This window comes from Pelodiscus sinensis, chromosome 23 (assembly GCF_049634645.1).
Source record: "Pelodiscus sinensis isolate JC-2024 chromosome 23, ASM4963464v1, whole genome shotgun sequence".
In the NCBI taxonomy this organism is placed as follows: Eukaryota; Metazoa; Chordata; order Testudines; family Trionychidae; genus Pelodiscus; species Pelodiscus sinensis.
In genome coordinates, this window is record NC_134733.1 from 18,606,284 (window position 1) to 18,618,874 (window position 12,591).

General features: G+C 43.7%; 1 protein-coding gene and 1 long non-coding RNA gene across 10 annotated transcripts in view; one reads left to right on the plus strand and one right to left on the minus strand.

The window, feature by feature from the left end:
• The window catches only part of CFAP74 (cilia and flagella associated protein 74), a 121,340-nt gene that overhangs the window by 44,375 nt on the left and 64,374 nt on the right, over positions 1-12,591 (minus strand). For all 9 annotated transcript variants that reach the window (XR_012897383.1, XM_075906898.1, XM_075906897.1 and 6 more), the window contains 2 exons: positions 11,413-11,586; positions 6,118-6,236 (listed from right to left, as the gene is read on the minus strand). Coding sequence is in view for 8 of the 9 variants with exons in the window: in XM_075906898.1 (XP_075763013.1) it covers positions 6,118-6,236; positions 11,413-11,586 (293 nt within the window). In the remaining variant the exon portion in view is untranslated. The remainder of the gene's footprint in view (positions 1-6,117; positions 6,237-11,412; positions 11,587-12,591) is intronic.
• The window catches only part of LOC142819466 (uncharacterized), a 31,724-nt gene that overhangs the window by 13,734 nt on the left and 5,399 nt on the right, over positions 1-12,591 (plus strand). Inside the window, exon 2 of the long non-coding RNA XR_012897387.1 lies at positions 12,174-12,229. This is a non-coding gene — a long non-coding RNA (uncharacterized LOC142819466). The remainder of the gene's footprint in view (positions 1-12,173; positions 12,230-12,591) is intronic.

The following is a 12,591-nucleotide window of genomic DNA, read 5'->3' on the forward strand; positions in this document are numbered from 1 at the left end:
CACACACAAGTTTGAAAGAGTGACATGCCAGTGGAGGGCTGTGCAAGCATTGAGAAATAATACACACACTTTATACTTTCATAGAAAGTCTCAAAGTGCTTTACAAAAGCCAATGTTGTTGTGCTAATTTTACAGATGGGAAAACAGAAGTACAGAGGCATGAAGTGTTAGCTGAAGATCTCACACAAGGCCAGTAGCATTACCAAGAATACAACCTAAGTTCTTGACTTTAGTCTTCTTTTTTAGCTACTAGGACATAGCTTCTCCCAATATCTACATGTGTCCGTTGAGCATCCTGATATGTATTACCTCTGCTAACCAAGTTCTAGAGCAGGTTAAAGATAAATTTAAAAGAATCATGGAGTCACAAGGTGATTACTCAGTATTACACTACATGGTGTCCATTGTAAACTGTAAACAACAGCAACATTTATATCTTATCCTTTGAGCAGAAATTGCCTATTGTTTCAAATTGTGCTATATTTCATGGTCTTTGTGGTGTAAACAAAAAGTCCACCAGGGACTTCTACGAGACCATTACACTTCTTTTCAATTGTGACTGGAACAGGATTTGTGAAAAAAGAAATCAAGTTGGGCCTATCTTGGGCCTGTTAGAAACATACCTTAAATCAATCGTAAGAAAAAATAATTGTATTAAAGGAGCATTAAAAAAAATCCTCCTCTGATTGCACTTGGAAAAAGGGACCACCATTCAAGGTTCTGGAGTTGAAACATGCTTAGTCTGGAAAACTTTGCTAGGCCAGTGGTTCTCAAACTTGCGGGACACCAAATGGGGTCACCAAAGCTGACATTAGACTTGTTGGGCCTCAGGGCTGAAGCCAAAGCTGAGCTTCACCATGCATGCATGTGATGCGTGAAGTAAATCAGATATCAAGATAGCTTTGATTTACTTGGTAGTTTTTGAATGCTTGGCAAAAATTGGTTGGAGTTAATACATTGTTAATTTATGGCTTTCTACTTGAGATGAGATAACAAAGCATTTGATAGCTTTTATGTACAGATCTGTGCTGTACAAGCAATTATTGTATGGTCTTACACAGTCTGATTTGAAAAAAAAGATATATAGATAAGATTTCTAGCTAGCTACTTGGTAAATGTTAGGGGAAAGAGTATAATTTAGTTTTTGAAACCTAAATTAATTCATCAGATACATTTTCCCATGTAGTTTCACAAAAAATTGCATTAACTTACTTTGTTCATAGTACCTGAAGCTTAATTTGTATGTTAGCAGGCATTTTTGAAGGTACTTTGACAAATCTATTATACCAAAGTAAGACTTGCTATAAATTGTAATTTATTTTTCAGTCATATATCAGTGATGCTGAATTAAATATGCAATTCAATGTACATGCTAAGTAAAGAAAAAAATTGTCAAGAAAATGTCTTTCCTAATCCATAAAAATATTTAATTATTTTTAATTAAGAAGTGTTAATACAGGCTGAACTTCCCAAATCCGGGACTCGCTACATCTGTGGTCCGGCAGAGGGGCTGGCCCTAGAAGTGGGGTGGGATGGTCAGGCAGACCCAGCTGTGGAACCCCTGGCAGCAACAGGACCGGCAGCAGCCAGGTGGCCCCAGCCGGGAACCCTGGGAGACCCTGGGGTAGCGAGTAGGCAGCAGGGTGGGAAGCAGTGCTGGGCCAGCATTAGTAGGGCCAATGGGAGGGCAGGGAGCTCCAAGGAGAGGAGCCCAGAGTAAGGCAGCCAGCAGGGGATCACTAACCTCCCCTGGTCTGGCAAACTCCCTGGTCTGGGACAGCTCAGTTCCCGAGGGTGCCGGACCAGGGAGGTCCAACCTATAGTTAAAATCATGGGTTCGCATTTTAGATCAATGTAAATTAGAGTCCTATTCAGGAAAACACTTAAGAATGTTTAAAATTAAGCATGTGCTTAGGCGCTTTGCTGAACTGGGGTCAAATGTGCATTGATTCTCTGTGTCTGTGACTACATAGTTCAGCATTCAACTTTTTAACAATGGATGGACAATGTTCAAGATACTGTACAAACTTACATTAGTCAGTAGTGTCAAATGTCCTACTTCTAGTGCAAAATGTGTTAAATTAAATTAAAATTATGAAGGGCCATGAATGGCTGCATTGAGACAGACATTTGAAAGCAAGAGGTAATATTTAACAAGAACTTCTACAGAAGGTTGAATTCAGACCTTCTAGTTCTCAAGGAGGTTGTGTTCAGTCAGTAATTGTACTGTGTTCATATTCCAATACACTGTTGAAGGGACTGATAGGGTGGGGGATCATTTATGAAGTACTATGGCTTATCTTATTGAGGTATGGTTGCTAGGTGTCCAGTTTTGAACCGGATAGTCCAGTATTTGAGCTTTCTGTTCGGGAAACAAATTGAGAAAATATAAATGAGAACTTAGTATTTTCTAAATAAGATGTAATGTAGATTGTGATGTAATGTCAAGTGTGTCCGGTATTTTTGTTGAAACCATCTGGCAACTCTATATTGAGGTGGCTAGATATTCAAAACACATCTTATCGCTACAAAGTGACAGAGGGTAGTGAGCTGTAAAATAGAATCTCTCGAGTATGAAATCAGTTATTATAGTAACATGATTTGTTCATTTCAGTGGGCAATATATTGTGTTACTTCACTGGAGTACAGCAGAAACATCAATGTCAGAAACTGTTTCCTCAGGTTAGCCTGAAGAGTTGGCAACTTTAACATCATTTATATGAAAACCAAGCAAGTTTGGTTCAAGTAGTGTAATCTGTTAATAAACAGTATTTACACACAAAATGCTAGCTTTTTTCACTTTTAAGCCAGATCGTAATTGGTCTTTACAATTTCTGCGTCTTAAAGGCTGTTTACAACCCACACCACTTCCTTTGGGAGCCCACAGACCCTTCTCTCCCAAGCATATGCAGTGTTCTGATTCATGGGGAATGCACGAATGTCAGTGGTCTCAGGGCACCTAGGGAGATTGGTGGTTCAGTGACTATCAGTCCCTTTTGGACTCTGTAACACTTCTAGTGGGGTTCCCATTGTGCCACATGCAAGTTAATACTTTCAGCTGCAACGTACTGAGCATTCTAGCCCTGTTCCAGCAAAACACATGCCAGTTAACTTCAACCAGGAGCAACTGATGAGGGGCCAGTAACCTGGGAGGCAGTCAGGGGCGGCCTAGGTGGTCACCTAGGGCGCCCGATGATGACGTCATGGGGTGCCCGGGCACCCGATGATTATGTCACAGCCATTGATGACCATGCAGGTGGGGGTGCCGATCGCACCTTCCACCTGGGGCGCCAGCTGCCGCAGCCGGCCTCGGGCTACTCCTGGAGGCAGTCCTACCTCCTCCGCCAAGTGATGCTGTCAGGAGGCTGGAGCAAGCTGGAGCCACATTGCTCCATTTTACCTGTCACTGCTGGTGAGGGTGGAGGGTCGGATTCCTGATGTGGGTGCCAATCTCCCACCTCTGCTAGTCCCCCCAGATGCTGAGAGACTCTGGCCACACCAGCTTCTGGGTAACCCCTTTTTTGGGTCAGGAGCCCTAGATCCACAGAAAAATCAGTCCGGGGCCACACACAAATGAGAAGCAATTGGAAGGGACCTTGAGTGGTCTGCAGGCTGCATGTGGCCTGATCAAATTTTTTTGCAGCCCACGACTACATGTTTATAAATTATCTAAGTGCGGCCCATCCAGTTACATTGTTTATAAGAGGGGTGGCCAACCCGTGGTTTTCGAGTTGCATGCGGCTTTTTGATTAAGGAAATGTGGCTCCTGCTGGTTCTGAGCTGCACGCCAGGACTGCTCACGGCCAGCCGCTCTACACACGTGTCCTGGTACCTGCTCACAGATGGCCACTCTGTGCACACGCCCCAGCACCTGGAGGGAGAAGTGCGTGGCGATGTCGGTTCCGTGACCCAGACATTAGGTTAGAGTGGGGAGAGGGGGAGGAGCTAGCAGTGCCTGGCTCTGGGGGAAAAAAGGGGGACTGGGTTAAAATGGGGGCATGAGGGTGCCTGGCTCTGGAGGAGGGGGAGGGCATTGGGTTAGAGCAGGGAAGGCTGAAGCACCTTAAACTTAAAGTCTTCATGGATGCAAATAACAATTTTACTCATCAAATTATTGTATTATATTCAAACAAGACCTGAAAAATATTATAAAATATACCTAAACGTAATACATAACAATAAATAATTACAACTTTCTGATAGAAGTACATTTTCTTTGGTGGCCCTGAAATCTATCAGTTATTGTTTGTGCGTCTCTCAGTAGGCTTTGAGTTTGACGTGCCTGGTTTAGACCATCCCAACAGATGTCTATCTAACCTGCTCTTAAATATCTCCAGAGGTGGAGATTACACAACCTCTCTCAGCAATTTATTCCAGTGTTTAACCACCCTGACAGTTAGGAAGTTTTTCCTAACGTCCAATCTAAACCTCCCTTGCTGCAGTTTAAGCCCATTGCTTCTTGTCCTATCATCAAATGCCAAGGAGAACAATTTTTCTCCCTCCTCTTTGTGACACTCTTTTAGATACTTGAAAACTGCTATCATAGCCCCCGTGTCTTTTCCTTTCCAAACTAAACAAGCCCAGTTCTTTCAGTCTTCCCTCATAGCTCATGGTCTCTAGACCTTTAATCATTCTTGTTGCTCTTCTCTGGACCTTCTCCAATTTCTTCACATCTTTCTTGTAATGTGATGCCCAGAACCGAACACAATACTCTAATTGAGGCCTAATCAGCGCAAAGTAGAGCGGAAGAATGACTTTTCCTGTCTTGCTCACAACACTCCTGTTAATGCATCCCAGGATCATATTTGCCTAACGTGTGTGTGTGTGTGTGTAAAACCCTCACTGACATGGCCCCCAAGTGAGAAGGTGAAAGACACTCCCCACATTGCCTTTCCCACATCAAAGCTGAGGGGGCCCCAGCCTGCAGAGGAAAGTGAAAACCCATGGGGGTCTCTAGCAATCTGACCCAGGAAAAAATTCCCTGCCAGCCCCAAACATAATAATCAGTTAGGCCCTGACTATGTGGGCAAGACCATCCAGGCAGATACATGAAAAAATCTCAGTAGTAATTATAAGACCTCCCATCTTGTGTCTTATTTCCAGCAGTTGGGGATTTTTGCTAGTGGCTGTTACCAGTGGGCCATGTGTCGTCATAGGTCGTCCCATCGTATCATACCCTCCATACACTTATCAAGCTCAGTCTTGAAGCTAGTAAGGGTTTTTTTTGCTCTCAGTTGCTCTCCTTGGAGGGCTGTTCCAGAATTTTCACTGCTCTCATGGTAAGAAACTTTCAGCTAATTTCAAATCAAAACTTGTTGGTAGCCATTTTGTATCCATTTGTTCCTGTATCTACATTGGCGCTTCACTTAAATAAGCTGTCTCCCTCCCAGGTATTTCCCCCTCTGATGTGTTTATAGAGAGCAATCCTATCTCCCTTCAGTCTTCTTTTGGTTAGGCTAAACAAGCCAAGCTCTATAAGTCTCTTTCGTAAGATAGGATGCATGAGGCCTCTGCAGGGTCAGAACAAATCAAGATACCTCTATGAGGGGGGTCCTGGTATTCTGAACATCTTGGGTACAGTGATTTTATTCATCACATTTCTGTAAAAAGGGTCCACAAGTGAAAGCTCATTTTGCCAAAGAGCACAGGCCTCGATTTACAAAAATAAATTCCTGAAGTGCAGCTCCTAGTGCTGTGTCCCCAGGCACCTAAAAGAATGGCACTCAGAACTACGGCAAACCAGGCTTCTAATGTAAGTACTTACATTTGGATTTAAATGCCTAATTTTAGGCCCCCATTTTTTTCAAGTCTCAGCAGAAAGTTATGACTGCTGGTGGTAAATAAAATCACATTAACATATTTTAATGCACAAGTATAAAGGGTTAACATGAGGAATCTAGTGACCTTGATGCTATGCTTTCATACTGTATCTGAGAGACGGAATAGCAAAAGGGGATGAGAATTGCTCTGGAAGGTAATTTTTTACAGCTCTAACAATACGGACTCCGCTGAGAATAAAATATAAATGCAGTAAAGACAAGAGCTGCCTGACTAAATTTATCAGACTGTTCTGATTTTAATAAATCATCCTCTCATATTTTGAGCCTGTTTACTTACTGAATACTGATGAAATCCTTGAGATGCTCACTCACTCCCACCAGCTTGCAGAAGTTAACACTGTAAGATGCATTTATCAAAATTATCTTCTTTTTGTAGGTTCTACCAACATCAAAATCCTAGAAATAGCAAACAGATTAAATCACACCTCCCTGGAGCTGGTCGCATTTTCACATGTGATGATGATATTCTTTTTATAATGTGTACTGTGGTAGCAGCCAATGGTCCCTATCAGGATCATGGCCCTTGATGCTAAATCCTATACAAAAACATTCAGCGACAAGGAGTCCTATGGCACCTTTTGCAGATCCAGACTAACACGGCTATCCCTCTGATACTTAGAAACATTCAGGAAGTTTTGCTGTCCCAAACAATCAAAAAACAAGGAGACACAACTGAGTAACAATCAGCAAGAAGGAAGCTGAGTGCACAACTTCACGGTTCCAAGCCTTTTTGTTTGTTGCCTTTAGTGAATGCATATAAGAATATTATTACCTTAAAGTCTGTTTCATGGTTCTAGCACTGACCACAGGACTGAGAACTAGGAATTCCATGACAATTTTGAAATCAGTTAATTAAACTAGAATTTACACTATGGCTCCAGCTACATTTTTAAAACTAGTTAAGATTTAGAGGAAATTTTCCCAGTGCCTATAAAATACAATGCTAAAAGGCAGTAAATAAATCAGGTTGAACCTCTCTAGTCCAGCACCCTTGAGAGCAGATGGGTGCCAAATCAGAGAATTTGTCAAACGACCAGCTCTAAGGGCCTTAGTTCTTGAGGGGAGAGGGGCAGCTCCAGTTCCCACTGACTTCAAATGAAATTATGAAAATTATAGATGCTGTGCAAGTGTCAGGTACAGGCTGAACTTCTCTAGTCTGGCACTCTCTGGTCTGGCATGATTTTAGTTAGCTAGACCCATATCATGATTTTAGACCCATCTCATGGGTGTGACCAAGTTTCCTGTGGTCCCATTGTGACGTAGTGGGGGTACCTGGCTGGTTCTCTGGGGCACAGACGACCTGTTCCTTGGTCTCGCCCCGTAGTTGACTCCCTCCGTCGCTCAGCCGAGATCCGGTCTCTGCGCGGTTCCCTTTCTCTCTGGGACTCCCGTTCACACCCGGACCGGCTCTCCGTGAACTCATCCGCCAGCCTCCCGGCCTCCTGGGGGTTCTCTGGTCTCCGGTCCTTGAACCACAGCCTCAGTTTGGGCGGGCACGCTTCATAGAACTGCTCCATCAGGACCAGCTTGAGCAGCTCCTCTGCGGTCTGGGCTCCGACTCCAGACACCCACTTGCGGCCGTATTGCGACAGGCGGGAGGCCAGATCCACATAGGTCTCCCGTGGCCCTTTCTGTACCCCCTGGAACTTCTTCCTGTACATCTCGGGGGTCAGCCCGAACTTGTGCAGCAGGGCCTCCTTGACTCGGTTGTAATCCCCTGGCTGTAGGTCCTCCAGCTGACTGAGCACTCCGGCCGCCTCCTGGCTCAGTGCGGGGACGAGCTCCTGCAGCCAGTCAGCTGGGGGGACCCGTTGCAGTCCACAGGCCCTCTCAAAGGCACTGAGGAACCCATCTATGTCGCCCATGTCCTTCAATTGGGCCACCACGAGCCTCTCCAAGCATCTGGCAGTCCTGGGACCCTGGGGCCCATCCGCACTTGGCGCAGCCGGTGCCCCGCCGGTTCTCCGCTCTGCCATGGCCAGCTCATGCTGTCGCTGCCTCTCTCGGTCCTGGCGGTCCCTTTCTCAATCTTGGCGCTCCTTCTCTTGGTCCTGGCGGTCCCTCTCTCGGTCCTCTGCTTCCAATTCCTTTATCCGCAGCTGGATCTCCAGCCGCCACAGCTCCGCTGGGCTGGCCCCTGCCCTAGATGGGCTACGGCTTGCAGGCCTCCCGGGAGACGCTGTCTCATCTCTCCGGTGGGTTCCAGCGCTCCTCCCCCTCTCTGAGCCTGACACACTCTCAGGGGGGGGTCTGGCTGCTTCCCCTGGGGACAAGATCCTGGCCCTGTGGCTGGTCATTCTCTTCCAGCTGGGCAATCAGCTGGGCCTTGGTTGCTTTCTGCACAGGCAAGCCCCTCTCTCTGCACAGCCCCACCAGCTCTGCCTTCAAGAGTCGGGTGTAGGCCATCTGCCCACTGGTCCCCTCGGTGCAGACTCACCAGTCTAGTGCTGCAGCGCCCCACGATTCCCAGGAACCGCTTCGCTCTGTCTCCAGCACGCCTGGCTCCAGGGCTCTTGCTTCTACGGCGCCTTGTCGCTCGCCGTGGAAGCTCCATCCATGGGGTGCAGTGCATCCCACTCCTGACACCAGTGTGACAGCGCGTTGGGGGTCCCCCGTCTCCTGCACCCCGAAATGGTACGAACAGACTCCACCAGCCAGTGGAATTGAGGGTGGTTTATTGCTCCTCCAGGATACAGCACAGCACAGATGGAATCTGGTTACAGGGACTGGGGCTAAGAGGCCTCAGTGCCCCCTTTGAGATGGGGGGATCCCAGCCCCCTCCCCAGTTCCTTCTTCCCTGCTTTCCAGCCAGGAACTAACTAACTAACTCTCTTCCAGCCCTGCCCCCCAGCCAGGGCAGCATTCCACCTTCCTTTGTTCCTCTCCATGGGGGGTGTCTGGCCATACTGGTTTGCATAGTGACTCATCCTGTTTTGCTGGGTCGTGGTACCCACGGCAGCCAGTGGGGGTTACCCCAGAGCCAGCAGCATAGAAACCAGCCAGGTACCCCCACTACGTCACACCCATAAAGCTTGCTTACAGCCACCAGTCCTGGCTCTTAGTGTTCTTTGTTGTTATTTAGATCCAATTTACCCCTAAATGTCTTATAAGAACCCAGTAGGGAAGGCAAGTGTTGCTAATGCTCTTAGACAATATTGACTTCCTGTGGTTTGGCAAATTCTTTGCTTCGGTGCTGGTCAGGTCCTGAAGATGCCACACTAAAGAGGTTCAACTTGTATTATTTACTGCCTTTTAGCATTGTTTTTATAATTGCATTGTCATCAATGAATTACCTACTGTTAAAAAGGTAAGCTAAATAATTACCCAGCAATAATTAACACCAATTTGCAAAATGTTTACAAATGTGAATATCATCTACTATACATAGAGCATAGGTGTATAGGTGCACAGTAATAATTTACTGATTCATCTGGGACTCCTAAGAAGAGTGCTCCCATTTAGCTAGACACCTTGCCTGCAGTCACAGTGCAAGGAAATAGGAATTATTGTGCAAGTAAAGAGAAAGGAAATAATAGAAAAGGGGAAGATGCAAAAGAGTTAAGAACTGATCTTCTGGTCTTTTAAAACATGGGGATACTTTTAAATCTCACCTGTTATCTAATGGTCAGATTTTTAAAAGTGCTCAACACCCAAAATTAGAATAAGATTTTCAAAAAATTTCAGCAGCAATTGTCATATGGCATAATCAGATTTTCAAATGGGCTGAACAGTGAAAGCTACTGTGTGAAAATCAGGCCAGAAACTTTTCTGAAGTAATAGGAATGTCACGCCAAGCATATTTTTTGAATGAGCTTAAACTTTATTACTAAAGTTTTGTATTGGAACTCCAGCCACAACAGAAAAAGGTATAAGAAGACTTCCTCTGTCCCTCTTCTGCTTCTGAGGCTGTCATCATTTGTTTACTTCCATAGGAAAAGAAATAGGAAATTATCACTGGAGTGTTTGCCAAAGGACAGTGCACATAAAGGCAGAGCTTTCAATCTTGTTGATGAGACATGTTAAGAGTTATAAAGACTTTGCGCATCTCACCAGAACCATGACTTCAGTTTGATATTTTCAGAGAGTTGTGTATCTACTTGGATATAGCCACCTCGCTTTTCTACCATGTTCACTGTTTTCCTTGGGCATATTTGCAAGGGAGGAATGGGAATGTCCAACATGGCAAAATGCTTTCTGAATTTTCAGAAATTCACTGCTGAGATGCCACCAGTTGAAAGCTTCACAAGGCATATCAGAATCTTTAAGTAAAACATATTTAGTTCTCCAAAAACTGAGAAGGGCAGCATTGCAATGAACTGACAAAATAAAATAGTTATAATAGCAGGGAACAATAAAGGCTTGGCACTTGCTCTACGTGTCCTCAGACATAAAAATATCTAAGAACTAAGGGATACATCTAGACAGCAGTGCAATTTTGGGATACCAGAAGTATCACAAAATAGCAATTCCACATCTTTAAACGTGCCCATTATTTTGAAATATATTTAGAAATAACAGGAGTGCTATTCCGATGTACCTGTAACCTTTGTTCCACGAGGATTAAGGGATTTGTTGGAATAGTGCTTTATTTTAAAATTTGGTGCTGTGTAGCAAACCCAAACAGGTTTGCTAAGGAGTTAACATCTGCATATTTGGTAATTCTGGAGAAGTATTATCTCCATTTTGCAGATGAAGAAATTGAAGTATTAAAGTAATGAAGTAATTTGCCCAAGATCACACAACTTAGTAGTGTGAGGAAGAACTAGGACTAGAACCAGCCCTGTGCTTTTCCTATTAGATGTTTCCTCCCACGTATATGAAAAGCCACAGCAGAAAGGCTACACGAGAGAGAATATTTCCACCCCAATTCTACTACCTCTCTACTCCCAATGAGAGGCCACTCCTCCAGTACTCTACACTAAGAGGTATTCCCGAGCAGGGCATACAGTTTGGGAAGGATGGTCTATATGTCAACTATGTACCCACCACAGAGCTCGCCCATGTCCCTTGAAGGAATAACCTTTGCCACAATGACCATCAGTAGGGATGTAGCTGGCTGAAAAGTTGGGTTCATATTTGATGCTACAAAATAGTCATTGAAGTGTGCCTATTTGGGGAACATTTCATAATGGCCAAGAACTGGCTCTGTCAGAGGTAACAGAGCATGGTGGGTGGGGGGGAGGGAGGAGAATGTGAAATTATGTTGAATACTGGAAAGTTTTTGTTCCTGTTCCTAATTAAATTATAATTGACAGTGGGATACAAGACTTCCTTCAAGCAACTTGTTATTACATTAATACTGTACTTATACCACATATTCTTGAAACAGTTATGTTAAGTAATTTACTTTTAATTGATTAGCATGCAACTTAGCCTAACAAGAATCACATAGTGTATTGCCTCAGGCTGCTTCAGATTATGTGCTGATTTTTCTGACTTTTAATTCCTTAAAGTCTGGAAGCCCATTTAAGTCAAATGGAGTCTTGCCTTTGATTGCAATGTGCTTTTGAATGAGACACTGGTATGTACACACAGCAAATACACAAAGCCAGAATGCTAAATGTGCACCAACCTTGAAGTGAATGAGACTTGGTTTGCTATAAAAAGGACATCCCTTAAATTCATGACCAGACACAACTTGTTTGTGAATAATTCCACTTCTGAGTTTCTCCAAGTTTTCAGTGAAAATCTTTCTTTCCATTTTACTTGCACCTAGTGGCTTTGGATCTGTTTCATCTTTTGGCACCTAATAATTAAATCCAATAAAAATGGTAATTTATGAATAAGAAACTGCAGTTTACAGAAATGTTTGTACACTCTTCTAGTCCACCAAATTTTCAGAACAGAACCTAATTTTTAGCTTACAAATTTGTGACTTAGCTCTGTTCCAGCAAACACAATTATTATTAGCAGGCACCAGTTGGACAGCTGTGTATGTTACTAGTTGATTTGTATGTGCAAATGAAGCATGTAGACTGAGAAATGGTTAGGCATTCAGAATTAAAGGCTAATCTGAGGCCTGTTGAAAATCAGGTTCAACACATTCTTTGTCTAGACAGTAAGAAAAGAAAATGATGCTGTCAGTTAACCAAATATATTTGCCAGCTCTGCTCTACGTGCATGCATGGAATTTCAACAGAGGTGGGTAAATTTATCAAAAAGTAGAATTTGCCCCTTTTAGGAAAAGTTAAAGAAGCTATCATTCAAAAGAAAGATTAGAGGGTCCATTTTTCAAAAGCATGAATAAAATGAGCCTGCACGGTGTTGAACATGTATGTAATTCTGGTATGTAATTCTCACTTACTCTAGATTTTTCTCTTTTTACATTTAAAGGGACAAGGAGAGGAACAGCAGAATTCAAGTACTGAAAACTGATGCCTGTCTGAGAGGTAAAGTGGTAGTGAACTGAACAGATAGGAGGAAATGTTGAATGAGATATTTAAGCATCCATCCCTTCCTTTTAAGTTCTCTTTCTGATTACTAGCATTCCATTCTTCCAAAAGTTCCATCCACATCATAATATTCATTACAGGACGCTCTCCTGAGGAGGAATTTTATGTGCCATTTCTGATCCTCTCCACCCTTGTTTCAATTCCAAACTCAGCTAAAGCCCAAATGGCAGTTTGTTGCTGGTTACCAAACTATAGCCTGCAGTTTAAGCAAGTGGAAAATGGCTAAAAATGATGCAATTAGTAATCAAAACACCTGGGTATCATCATAACAAATCACATTAGTTTTTCTATTGCCTCAT